The sequence below is a fragment of the Microtus ochrogaster genome, chromosome 21 (assembly GCF_000317375.1).
Source record: "Microtus ochrogaster isolate Prairie Vole_2 chromosome 21, MicOch1.0, whole genome shotgun sequence".
Taxonomy (NCBI): Eukaryota; Metazoa; Chordata; class Mammalia; order Rodentia; family Cricetidae; genus Microtus; species Microtus ochrogaster.
In genome coordinates, this window is record NC_022022.1 from 19,640,098 (window position 1) to 19,654,353 (window position 14,256).

A 14,256-nucleotide genomic window follows, 5' to 3' on the forward strand; every position below is an offset into this window, starting at 1 on the left:
CATTAATAGAAATGGGCCAAGCAGTGTTTATATGAATACAGTTTGTGTGTTATTATTTTGGGACATAAGCTCGCCAGGCGGCCGGGAGCTGGGTGGCAGGAACAGCTCCTTCAACAATGATGAAATCTCAGTTTCACTGCTTTCATATGCCACTTGATCTGAACCGCAAATGTTGTGGTTTTCTGTAAATACAGTAGACCTTCCTTATTCACGGTTTCAGTTACCGAAGGTTAACTGCAATGTGACTCATTAAATGCAGAATTCCTGCCATCATTAATTCAGTTTTAAACAGTACAGAGCTCTGAGTAGCATGCCATTGAGGACCTGACCTGTCCTGTGTGCAGTCTGCCCGTGCTGTCTACCCCTTCCCTTTAGCTGTTACACTGATGACTGCTGTGCCCTACCCAGTGCGTGTGCCCACCTAATCTCAGCCTCCAAGTGCAAGCACAGTGACTGATATCAGCTCTGAGATGTCAAAGGAAGTGCTAATATCTACAGTAAGAACCCGCGACCATGGAGAAAGAAAATGAAAGTCATGCTGGTTTTGTTTACACCTCAAACTACAAAACCGTCAGTTCTACAGGGTAAATTACAAAAGGCATTAAGCATCTCTAGGTAAGTATAAGAAAAAGCCAAGGACACTGGTACTACATGTGCATTAAAATAATAAAGAACTGTACCCAGCAGTTTGTAGGTATTCTACCTTAGGCCTACATGCTATTAAATAATACTGGTAAAATATGCACTGTAATGCTTTTAGATTAGAAATATATACCTGCAAGTCTTCTGCCAGAGTTCCAATTATATGTAAATTTAGGAACTGAAATTTTCCTATTTGTAAATATCTATGGTTACCTTTTTATGAAATGGCTTTTTATTTGCAGATGTGATTCTGGGTGGAGCTCATGACATTTATCACCTGCTTCCAAGTCCTGGGTTTTTTTCCTAAAACCTGGGGTAGAAACAGGGGGGGAAGGGGGGAGAAACATAAAATTATTTAAATTATCTTACAGACTCTATCCTACTCAATTTTACATTTATGTAAGTAAGCTAATGAAAAATATGCAATCCTTTTGTGCAAGTAAAGAACAAAAGGCACATTCTTCAACACAACTAAAAATAAGACACCTGCCATTCCCCCCTCCACAATTTTTCTGTTTGTTTAATGAAATCTTTTATAAGCAAGAAGCAAGGCTACTTGTTCTTAGTATGTCGGCAATCCCAGAGCAGTGTTATTCTGGCTCATGGGTACTTCCCGGGGCATGTGCTTTACTGAGAAAATGTTAAAGGGAAGTATCCCGCATCTGAAGACATGGTAACTCTAAGAAGGCCTATTACCATTACGGCCGCCTCCTTTATGTGATGAGAAGCCACTTGCCTTACCTCATGGGAATGTTTAGGGACATCAGTTGAATTAAAATGGTGGAATGGTATTAAAAAGCACAGAAGACAAACTCCTACCTATCAAGGCATATATATCAATTTTATTAAATTATTATCATCTTTGTGTACAAACAGACTTTGCAAGTCTACATAACTTGCTCAAGATTATATTGGTAGCAAACACAAAACTAGATCTGTATAATTCAAGCCTGTGCATTCCCTCTCCAGTGCTGGGGATGGATTTGAGGGCTTCTACACAGCAGGCAAGCACTCTACCACTGGGCTCTACCCAGGCACATGTCCACTCTCTTCTCTTGTGTGACTTAACTTACCCGCAATTCTAACAATGACTCAAGTATTTTGAATGTTAAAGGCATATGAAAAATAGCTTTACAATTTTATTAGATATTGTTAAGTAACACTGTAAATTCCAAATTCTAAATTCCTATTTTCCTGTTTAAAAAACTATTTAGTACCTGGGAGGCAATATTGTAGCATGTAAAAGACAGCAGCTCTCCCTCCTTCTAGTTCTTTCTAAACATCGGTTCTTGGAAGACTGTCCACTAGACAGGCCTTAACAATATTAATGTTCAGAGTAAAGTATCTGGACAGCCTTACTTAAAAGAGCTCTTAGTAATTTTCGCCTCTATTTGACTAAAAGCTAAAACCAAACCAAGAAGGTGTGCAATGAAGAGGGTGAGACACCTGCATTTTACAGCAGTTTACCCAAGGGCATCCTTGTTTCTGAAGCAAATGTTTGAGGAACCTGAGAATCTGAACAGCTAAGCACAGGAGATCTGAGACAGACAGGGTAACATCAATAAAACCACAAGGACGAAATTATAGCCAAAACTCGGAAGTAACTTTGGAATTTAGTAAATTCCTTTGTGAATCCCCTAACATCAATAGCTGGAATTTGTGCTTATAGCAACCTGTTGTTCACTGCCACACACTTGTGTTCTCAATAGAACGAAAGCTCAATGAAGCACTGGAAGCTGACTTAGAAGGTGACACCAAGTCTGAGGACGTGACTCTGATCCCTGGGACCCATGAGACAGAGGGAGAGAACTACCTCCCTCCCAGAAGCTGTTCCTGTGATCTCCAACTGTGGCCAGGATGTGTGCGTGCATGTACAAGAACATGTGTATGCAGATACAGATACACACACACCTACACATTGTTGGTGATATTGTCAGTGGTAAAATTTAAGCTTTTAGATAAAATTTTGGAAAACTTGTATCTACTATTGTCAGTTTTTCATCTTCCTAATACTCATATTCATGGTGATATTAATAAATAGCTAAGAATAAAATTTATCAATATCTTAAAGATTTGAGTAACTTAGCAAAGCAAACCCCCTTCCCCAAAATTTAGATGTTACAATATCATGCTCAATAAAATACCCTTTAAAGTGGAAGTATCAGTGATTTTAATGAGTGGTGTCTGAAATTTCACAGTTTATATTGCAAATATCCTTGACAAAATGACCACTTTGGTCTGTAGAGTCATAAAAGAGTGCTAGCCATTTCTAGAACAAACAACAAAACCTGACATTTTCCAGCTTCCTCTCTGTGTGAAACTGGACCTTCTTCATAAATGAACGGTCCACATGCAAACTCCTGTAGGGATGCGGCCAGGCATCACAGCCACTCACTCCTTTCACCGGTTTGGTTTGTTTTTGGAAGCACTCTTTTAAAGTCAAACACTTCCCAACCGTTATCTAGGTTTGCCTTTATTCATCTTTCTGAAGCTTGACCTTCAGCTCCAAAGAAGTCTTGTTTATATCAGCATGTGCTGATTTTTCTCTAAGTAAACGAATACTTTTAAATTTTTCTTTCTCCACCATCAGCATAGGAAATGCTGACATAATCCTCAGAAACAAAATCTGCTACAGACCAATCCTGTTTTGAGATTATGAAGAGCTCCGAAACACAAAACTTGCCACACTTCCTGTCCTAGTTGTTGACAAATAGTTTTGTTTTAAAAACGCCAGTGGTAACTATTCTGCCAACAATCCCCTTTCACACTGAGACAGGCTGGGGAGCTTGGCCAATGCTATACAGCTGGCAGGAGATGCACAGTTAGGGGAAAGCCTCTGTTGTTCTCACTCCCTGTGAGCTCGCGTTTGCATATGGCATTAATCTCTAAGCCCCCACTCACCCGTCAGCATGACGAAACTAAGACAGTAGTTTAAACATCTGATAACACGAACATTCTTTTTTCTTTTTTCATGTTTTAAAGTGCAGCTTAGGCAGGCAGGCAGGCAGGCAGGCAGGCAGGCAGGCAGGCAGGCCTAGAACTCATGATCCTCCTGCCCAGCCTCCTCTACACATCTCACCAGTATATGCCACACAACAATATTTTTAAACAAGGTAATGCCACAGAAAATACCCAACTACCTAGCGTTACCAGTTCGCTATACAATTGAGAATTCTTCTTCTCTTTTGTACTTTTATCTGTTCCCATTCATCCCCCTGTCCTAACGTATCTGTTTGTCACATCTATGAACTGAAGGCTACAAAGAAAGCAAAAGGAACATAAGCTTACAAATCACTGAGGTGCTCTAACTTAGGTGGCCTTTAGTCCCTAAATAGAACTTCTCGGTATTTTATAAAACAAACAAATCTGATCATTCTAAATTCAACTGGAAAGCACAGTTGACTAAGATAAATGTTACTCTAAAAAGGATCAATAGTTATGATCAGAAAGTTAAACTTTAGAAGTGACTTAAAGCCGTAGATTAGCATTATTTAATCACTGTACACTGATTAAAATTAATTTAATTTTGTGCCCAATGAATACAAATATGGTTTGTAAATATATAATAAACATTTTTAAAGAAACAAACAGTTCCTTCCTTGTCCCGATTATTCACACACGAGGCAGCAGGAGGCAGCAGAGGGCTTATAAACATTTCTGAAAATTTAATAGCACTGTGGCAGGCATTCAACCCAGTGGTTTGAGTTCAGAATTCCAACTAACTTAAAAATAGATGTGTTATTTCTCCCTGCTGCTGACACAGACATCCACATGTCTTTACTGGGAGTTTTGGCTCCAAGGTCTTTATAAACCTGACAGTCCAATTTTAACGTTAACCCAGCACAGAAGAAACCTCAGTACTAAGGCAAGCGACTCTAACTCATGTTTACTGCTTCTGTAAGAATGACAGAACACAAAATTCCAGACACTGATATATACGCTTTGTCTAAGGCTTGTGTCTAGAACAGGTTCATGGAGAAATACACTCACATGAGCCAAAACAGTACAATCTTCACTGGATGTAGTGAGGTTTAAAAACACAACGCTAATTATTATAGTTCTCATCTTACATACTTATTTCAACTTATAATTACAAATGCTAAGCATTCAAGAATATTTTATTTACAAATAAAATGTAATTAAATATTTCAGGAGAATCATGAAACTTTTAACTTTCTAAAAATATTTCATCCATATACTAAAAAGATAGTGAGATAAGTTAGTATATAGCTATCTGTGCTACATAAGACCTAAGTTTTGTAATGTTATAAACTAAAACAGTAGAAGTTAGTTACTTCCTTTGTCACTGGGATTATATTTTAAGGAAAAAAATTTTGTTATTTTGTTATAAATGAATTTCAACACTACAAGTTTAGTTCTTTAAAAATGCATAGATTATATTTCATAAAAGTTCAGAAAAGATTAAAAACTAAAAGTGGCACAAAGAATATACAAATGCCCCTCAAATGATCAAATATTAACATTTAATACCCCTTTAAACACCAAAAAAATAAGTTGTATACATTATAATCTAATGCCTCAATGCTACCCCCATCACACCGCCATTTCTAATACTTCTTTATCGCATAACTAATGACTTCTTGCAAAACCAAGCTGGTACTCTGAAGTTCTGTTTCATTTGTTCTTAAAGCTCTCCAACTCCCTGGTTCCTCTGTGCAGTGTCCTCTCCTGTTTTCTTTTATATTTTTGCAGCTACTGAGACTCGGACCCTTCAGCAGCTGCTCCTTCCAGAGGCTCTGACTTCCACTGTTTCTCTTTCTCAGCTTCTTTGCTTTCTGTCCTCTCTTGTTTTACAGTTCCCAGTCTTCCTGAATGATCGGTCCATATATAAGGTATTCAATACCACACGGAATGGTTACAAAGCACATTATTTTCTTGATTTCTGGACTTGGTTCTTCACTGAACAATAAAACCTTATTTATCGAAGTGATGAGCTCAACAACTTAAAGCTTAACACCATATCTGTCTTTCACTTCCCTCTTATTTTCCCAGTGTACCTGGTTATGCTAGCCCCAACATGGCTTCTTCCCTTTCTCATCATATATACCTACCCACTACACTCAGCTTATCTTCCTGGACATGGCTAATGCCTTAGTTCATGACATTATCTTTTAGGTTAGGGCAAAATTCAGATAATTTTTCTCCGTGCTCAAAATTCACCTTTACACTGCTACCACAGAGCACAAAGCTGCAACCTGATACAGGTCCTATTAATTCCTCTTGCGGGTCATCTTGTAACCTCCACGTCTATACCACTCCAGGCCTGCATCTGTCAACCTGTATGATCGTTTCTGACAGCATACTCTTTGCATGTATCTTTTTTATTGCATTGGAAAGAATTTGAAATCCCACTAGGAATTTATAAGAGATGCTAGAAATTTCAAGTATCATTATGGCAACTTCAAGAATATCCTTGTATCGCAGCAGAACTCATGATATGGTAATAAGTCTACAAGAATCTCTAGTAATAAAATGCTGATGTCCTTGACTGGTCTTGACAGGCACTCACACACAGGGCAGATATTCACAGATACACACAGGAATGCAAAAGAGTAAATTTCAAAAACAAACAAAAAAACCAAACAAACCACCACAGGATGTGGCAGCACTAAAAAATGACTGTGAAGATGTTCACAGTAACAGTTTTTACAATAGGTAAAAGGTAGCAACAACTCAAATGTTCATCAACCAATGAACATATAAGCTCTAAGAAAATGAAGTTCCTGGACAGCAACAACAGACATGCCATCATGGATGGGGAAAGCCCAGGCGGCCTGGAACGGTGAGAGCAGGAGAAACAGGCTCACCCATGAAGAACACACCGATTGGTTATCCAGTACCAAATGGTCAGCTTGGAAAACATGTAAATAATATTCTAGACTCAGCAGATTGTATTTATGTACTTAGGAAGATACATGTATGTATACATATGCTTATAATAAAAAAAAAGGCATCCATGGATTTGAAAAAAAGCAAAGAGGGACACGTGAGAGCTTGTAAGGAGGACAGGGAAATGGGAAGTGATACAATTATGTTATTATCTCAAAAAATGAAAGAAAATGATGTTCTCACATGTGTTACAGCATGGATAATCGCTGGGGTCATTATGAATAAAATGGCCAAGATACAAAGGATATGTAAAAACCTATTTACATGAGGCACCAAGAACAGCCAAACTTGGTGACAAACAAGCCAAAAGAACCAGAGTGACAATTACAGTTTAATTTCTTGAGGGGAGAAGAGGAAGCTGTTTAGTGAGCAGAAAGCTTAGCTTTCAATTAAAGAAGTTTGGGAGATTGAGGCGGTGATAGCTAATGACACATAAAAATAAACTAGAATGATAAGTTTTGTTAAGTATTCTTTACTGAACACTGATGTTCAATGTGTAAAGTCGCTGCGAACAATAAGGTCTTCATCATGGAGATCGCCATGACCTTGTGTTTTCACACCCACCAGGAAACGAGGAACATTCCCTGAACTTGCAGTTATTGTTCATTTCACTGACCTCTGCTGTGATTTCTGGCCAACCTTTTACTGTTTCCTGTAATACTTGTTACTTAGACTTTTATCGGGTTTTTAAAGCAAGCCAGGCATTTTACTATGGGAAGGGAAAGTTACTTCCTTAATATAAAGTGTTTCCTCCTGATAGCAAACATTTGATGAAAACAAAATAAATTATCAAATAATCATTTTCAAGGCCTGTAACCTGGAAAATAAACTCCACAAAAACCTTAAGGAGGATAAGGACTAAAATGTTTGATGTTTGGCTCTTTATGGCTGTTTACTGTGAAAAGGTACTCTCTCTGTCTGAATTCTAAAACTTCAAGTGTTCTCGTGCATCTCAGCAGCCCAGCCCCTTTCCTCCCCCATGGGCCCTCACCTTTGTCTGGCTTATAAGCGGCTGTATATTTAGGAAGTCACCTGTAATAGAGCCGTACCATCACGCATTATTTCCAAACTGATCCTTTTCTGATGACTGCTTGTCAGTCTTTCTTAAGTCTATGGTATCATTTCCGCTATTATGCGCACTTCCCCAGCTCTAGGCATTTGTAAACTACACTCCATTCCCCCTGCTATCATTACAGCTATCACACAAACTTAATTCAGCTCTAGGGATTTCTTAGAACTCATATTCCATTCTTAAAATGAGGCCTCCTTCTAAGAGTTACCTTAGACAATGGGGAGTGAGCAGAAGAACATGTGCCACTTCTAGTGTGACATTTAAAGAGCCTAGAGATGGTTTTCCATGCCGTATGTTCCTTTCATTCCTACAATTACAGTATTGCTTGTATGAGGCCTTGACTGACACATTGCACAGATATGAACAAGGCATAAACCTATGACAAGACACTGAAATCTTGAAGCTAATACCACACAAGTGTTATAGTTAATACTCCCAAACTGACAGAACCTAGGATCGCTTAGGAAACATCTCTGGACATGAATATAAAGACTGGGGGACTGAGGGAGGAAGACATACACTAAATATGGGCAGCACCATTTCATGGACTGCAGCCTAGACTCAATATGAGCATTCACCTTTCCCTGCTTCCTGGCTGCAGGTGCAATGTGTCTCAGCCACCTCAGCTTCCTGTGGTCGCCCATCCTCGCCATGCTGAGCTCTGATACTCTCAGAGTGTAAGCCAAGATGACTCCAGTCGCTTCGTCAGGTATATCACAGCAACACGAACACTGCCTAACACAGTAAGCTAGAGCCTGTGTACCCTATTGATGTTTCTCTTTCTCACTGCCTAGAGTAGCTAATGCCATCCTTTAAAGGCCTTTGAGCATGAACTTCCCTTATGGCAGGGAGACCAGCTCTGGCTTGCCATTTGGTGAGGGTATCTGGTATCTTGGTCTCAGTTCTGGTTCACAATTTAAAGCAGAGGGCCCATTATCTACATTCTGGCCTCAGTTCTGGTTTGCCATCTGAAGGTAGGGAGTGCAAAGACATCAGTCCCCACCCTAGGTCACCGGACAAGGTTAGGTAATCAGCAGAGAATCCAGTCTCCCCCAATACTATTTCCCTCTACAGCTCTTCCTTGTTTATAGACTACACAATCACTGTGGCAAGCCACTCTGGGTCCTCACTGTTCATGTCCTCCACATCCTGTCCAAACTGTCCCCTCCAAAAACTACAAAGCCCAGAGAAATGACCTAGCTAAAATTCCTGACACACAATTCAAATAAACAATTTAAAATATGTTCACATAACTCAAAGAGGACATGAATATATTCAAGAACACAAACAGCTGGATAAAACGAGGAAGTCAATTCAGGATTCTAATAGAAGTCAATAAGGAGATAGCAATATTGAAGAAAAATAAATCAAAATGATAAAAATTAAAAATACAATAGGTGAAATAAAAGTTCACTGGAAAGCTTAGCCAACAGAATGGATCATGTGGAGAAGAAGACTTCAGGACTCGAAGGCAAAAGAGAGGAACAGGATTACTCAGTCAAGGTCAATGATAAATTTTAAGATTATATATGCATATAATAATTATTTATACACTAAGTTAGATAAACAGAAAATCTTTGGAACACCATGAAAAGCAAAACTGATGAATGATGAACACAGAAAGAGAATAGGAAATACTTTCAATAAAATCACAGAACATTTCCCAAATCTTGTGAAAGAGATACCCATCCAGATATAAGAACATCATATAGATAGAACAAGAAAAGAAACCCATATCATATAGTTAAAACACTGAATATACAGGACAAAGTATGCTGAAAGCTGCAGGTGATAAGGGCCAACCTACAAATTAAGACAAGTCCATCAGAATAATTGCTGACTTCTCAATGGAAACTTTAAAAGCCAGAGAACCTGGAAATATATAACTCAAATTCTGAAAAAAAAATTACCACAGCTAACCCAGCTTAATATGTCTAGCAAAACTATCTATACTAAATGAAGGAGAAAGGAAAATTTACCATTACAAAAGCAAGCTAAAGGAATTTATCACCCAAGTCTAAGTCCTACAGGATACCTGAAAGATCTATTTCAGACAGAAAGGAAAGATAAGAGGTTCATAGAAAAAAAACAAAACAAGAAGGCAGTAGTTACACAAAATGACAAAAAAAAAAAACCCTAAAAAGCCAAACCTACAAAATCAGAATGAAAGGAATCAATACATACTTTTCAACAATAATTCAATATTAATGATATCAATGTTCTTGGTAAAGACAGAATGTAACAAATTGGATTAGAAAATAGGACCTTTCCTTCTTTCCTTCTGTTGCTTTCTTTCTTTCTTTCTTTCTTTCTTTCTTTTTTTTTTTTTTTCGAGACAGGGTTTCTCTGTAGCCTGTCCTGGAACTAGCTCTTGTAGACCAGGCTGGTCTCAGACTCACAGAGATCCGCCTGCCTCTGCCTCCCGAGTGCTGGAATTAAAGACATGTGCCATGGATCATGTGGTCCTTCTGTTGCTTTCAAGAATGTACTTTGCCATCAAAGATAATGTCTTAGGATGGAAGAGTGGAAGAAGTCTTTCTCAGTGGGAGGTCTTTCTGTAAATGTGTTGCTTTTATTGGTTGATGAATAAAGCTGTTTTGGCCAGTAGCTTAGCAGAGTAAACCCAGACAGTAAATCCTAACAGAGATAGAGTAGGTGGAGTCAAAGAGAGGCCATGTAACCTCCGAAGGAGAAAGATACCAGAACATTACCTGTAAGCCATAGCCTCATTGAGATACACAGAATAATGGAAATGGGTTAATTTAAAAATGTAAGAGCTAGCTAGGAATAGATATAAGTCTTTGGTCAAACAGTGTTGTAATTAATATAATTTTTGTATGATTCTTTGGGTCTGGGTGGCTAGGAAACGAAAGAAGTCTCCATTTACAATGAACAGGATGTGGAAGTATAAACCAAATAAACCTTTCCTTCCCAAGTTGCTTGAGCTGTGGTATTTCATCACAGCAATAGAAACACTGACCAAGACATAGGTATATCATAACAGCGAACAATAAATCATTGTAATTCACTCTTTACTGAAACCATCAGGCATATAAGTGCAATTTTTACCTTCTAAGTGGTCTTTGCTCTGATGAGATATACACTCCACACTGTTCATATTTAGACTGCTCATCTTAATCTGTTCACTGGAAAAGAAGACACACACACCAAGAACATCAGTTATTGTGGATTATCTTTTTTTTTTCAAGAAAAAGGAAATAACATTTGATAAAACATTACTGCATGCTATTCTAAGAACTTAATGTAATGTTTGTTATTGTTCTATTTTGTTTTACAGTTCCACAATCCTCCTGCCTTTGCCTCTGAAGTGCTACAATTAGTGGCATGGTTCAATGCATATTATTTATTTATAGCTTACAGACACTTGAATGTAGTTATACTCCTTATGATGAAAAATTGGTTTGTAAATCAAATTAATTTGCCCAATAATTAAAATGCACATTTTCGTCTTTAGAAAGTCCTGTTCTTTCTACTGTGTGTTACTGCATTTCCAGAAGTGTACGAAATTTAGTACTAAGAAAAAAGTTCCTTTAATTCTTGATGGAAACAATTATTTTAGCTAAGCATAAGCAGCTGATTTGTATAAACCTAATTTTAAAAAAAATGAATCAATGTGGTCAAGCACAAGGTAAAATTAAGTATGTTTTTGGAAAATTAAAAACAGGAAAACATAGTAAGAATGATTCTAAGAAAACACCCACTAGACTGAAAGCAAGCATGTTTGGGAGATTACAGAGAAGAATGTACTATTGATAACAATAAAAAATTATATATTTAGAGTTAATGAACTGATCACAAATTTATTTTGCTCAATTACTTTATACTTGCTTCCATGGAACTGTGTTATAGGTAACAGAAACTACCCAGTTCTGAGATACAAATGTGTATGTATGAATATGTGTATGTATGAATATGTGACAATATGAATATGTGTATGTATGAATATGTGACAATGAATATATATACACACATATATATACACACATGTAATATATATTATCTCTGATGCATATATTTTACATATAATATAAATAATTCAACAATGAATTCAAAGAATTCACTAATCAGCTTAACTAAAACACCAATTTAAGTCAACACTTTAAAGCCTTTACTAAAAAATTAATAGTTGAGAGGAAAAGCCGGCTCGATGGTGAAGAGCGCTGGCTATCCTTCCAGAGGACTAGTTCAATTCCCAGCACTCACATGGTTAAGAGCGCTGGCTGCCCTTCCAGAGGACTAGTTCAATTCCCAGCACTCACATGGCAGCTCACAACTGTCTGTCACTCCCAGGGCTCCAACACCTTCTTCTGGTCTCAACAGGAACCACATATATTTGGCGCCAGACATACAAGCCAAACACCCCCCCCACACACACACACAAAACCAAATTAGTTTATTTTTAAAAATCAAGTTGATAATAATGAAAATAAAGCTATACATTTGTAGTTTTCAAGTTTCCTAGAAAATGAGAGCCGTTATTTTAAAGTCAGGAAATAAATATTAAAGTTGACAATATGAGCTGTTAAACAAGCTGCAATATACTAAGTCTCTTCACTCTAAGTTCACATCAAACACAAACCTGTAAAACTACTTCAAACAATTACCAAGGAAGATGGTGAGTGCAGGGAGGCAGCACGGAGGAAGACGGCTTACTGTCTTTACGAGCAAATCAATACAATGAAATAAAAGCATATATCTCACTTGTCTAAGTTCAGTCCAAAATTTACATAACAGTTTTAAAGCAGGAAAAAAATCTCTAAAAAAAGATAAAGAGGGTCTGGAGAGACAGCTCAGCATTTAAAGGCACTAAATGCTCTTCCAGAGGACCAGAGTTGGGTTCACAGCATCCTTGTGAGATTTGGTTGTAACTCCAGCTCCAGGGGATTCACTTTTGGCCTCCATGGGCACACACACAGTAAAATTCCCACAAAAAACCCACTATATTATATACACACAAATAGAAAAATAAAATTAAAACTAAAACAATAAAAGCCAAAGACTAGTGAGGGAGAAACTGCTGATCTATTACCTGAAGGCTTTAACAGCAGCGGTCCCCATTACCGTCCCGCTTCCATCAGTACCAGGTGAGTCCAAATTAGCAGACCCATTACTGACATGATCGCTGCTTTCATACCCAGACTCTGTCCTCTGCACCTGCCAGCTGTTTCCAGGACCTCTGCTCTCTGCGGTGCTTGTATTTTTCTCTGTTCCTTTCCCATTAGTTTCCAGGGAACTTCGGCTTCCTGTTTCCTGCTTCATTTCATCTTCGTAGATGGTCATTAACCCCTTCTGCTTTAGGTTTGCTTTTGGCCAGTTACTGAAACTCTGATCCTTGCTATATTTAGGTCTGCTACTGACATCTGACTTATGCCTAGGACTATGCTGCCTTTTTTCACTTTCACTAAAAACACTATCAACATTTAATGTTTCTCTCATGGGTTTCCAGGCACGGTGGCGGTTTTTAGTCCTGCTACTGCAGCTGCTTCCTTTGTCCCTTGAGTCTTGACTGCTGTCGGTATCATATCCAGTGCCACTGTCACTCCTAGCCTTGCCTGTTCTCTCTCCAGGAACAAGAAGACTCTGGGGTTTGCTTGAGCTGAACAGTTTCCCAGAAGCGTGGCTCTCATGGGCGGCTCGGTCATGTTTGCAAGGTCCTTTGCCTTGGCTATGGTAGAGATGGGGGCTGCCCTGTTGTCTAGAGCCATCCAGGGCAGGAGGTGATCCAGATTTGAGAGGTGAGACGTCTTCATCAACCAAATCTTAAAAATAATAACAGCACATAGACACACATCAATCTCCTCTCACAGCAGCTCAGTGAACACCAGCTAAACAACTTGTTGGAAATGCTAAACCTATCACATGTAAATAATAAAAATCAAAATATATCAAGCTAAACCCATTACATGTAAATAATAAAAATCAAAATATATCATATTTTTCTATTTAGTATAGAGACATTCAAGAAATCAAACTGACAAACATGCAAATATATAAAATATAAATATACACTGTATGCTACAAAACTCCATTTTAAAATAAGATTTTTGCTGGTTCTTTCTAAAGTAAATGCTCAAGAGCTAACTTACCCCTGTGCCGGCCTGTGTCTTTCCTTTGTCCCTTTTCCAAATCTTTCCGTTGAGAAGAAAGTGCATTTTTTTGTTCAATGGCTTTGAGAGCACATTCTCGGGAAATATCTTTTATCTTTTCTCTTTGATCATTGCTTAACTTAACTGTAAAAAAATATTCTTATAATAATACACAGCATTTTTTCAAGTTGTTCAACAAAAGTAAACCCTGAATTAAAAAAGAAAAAGAAAACTATACTTAAAAAAGCCATGGAGCAGAGAGATGGCTCAGTGGGATGGGGCACTTGTTGCCGAGCCTGACAACCTCAATTCAATCCCTGTGACTCATATGATAGAAAGAGAGAAGCAATTCCCCAAAGTTGTCCTCTGACCGTCACACACACACTGTGTCGTGCACAGGTACACACACAGTGTACACACTCGCACATGTACACACACAGTGTCGTGCACATGTACATACACAGTATACACACTCGCACATGCACACACTGTGTCGTGCACATGTACATACACAGTGTACACACT

The 14,256-nt window shown here is 38.1% G+C and overlaps 1 protein-coding gene across 2 annotated transcripts in view; it reads right to left on the bottom strand.

The window, feature by feature from the left end:
* Usp53 (ubiquitin specific peptidase 53) overlaps window positions 1–14,256 on the bottom strand; it is a 56,201-nt gene that overhangs the window by 3,637 nt on the left and 38,308 nt on the right. For both annotated transcript variants that reach the window (XM_005357227.2, XM_013350052.2), the window contains 4 exons: window positions 13,732–13,875; window positions 12,675–13,404; window positions 10,694–10,770; window positions 856–952 (listed from right to left, as the gene is read on the bottom strand). In XM_005357227.2, the coding sequence (XP_005357284.1) occupies window positions 856–952; window positions 10,694–10,770; window positions 12,675–13,404; window positions 13,732–13,875 (1,048 nt within the window). The remainder of the gene's footprint in view (window positions 1–855; window positions 953–10,693; window positions 10,771–12,674; window positions 13,405–13,731; window positions 13,876–14,256) is intronic.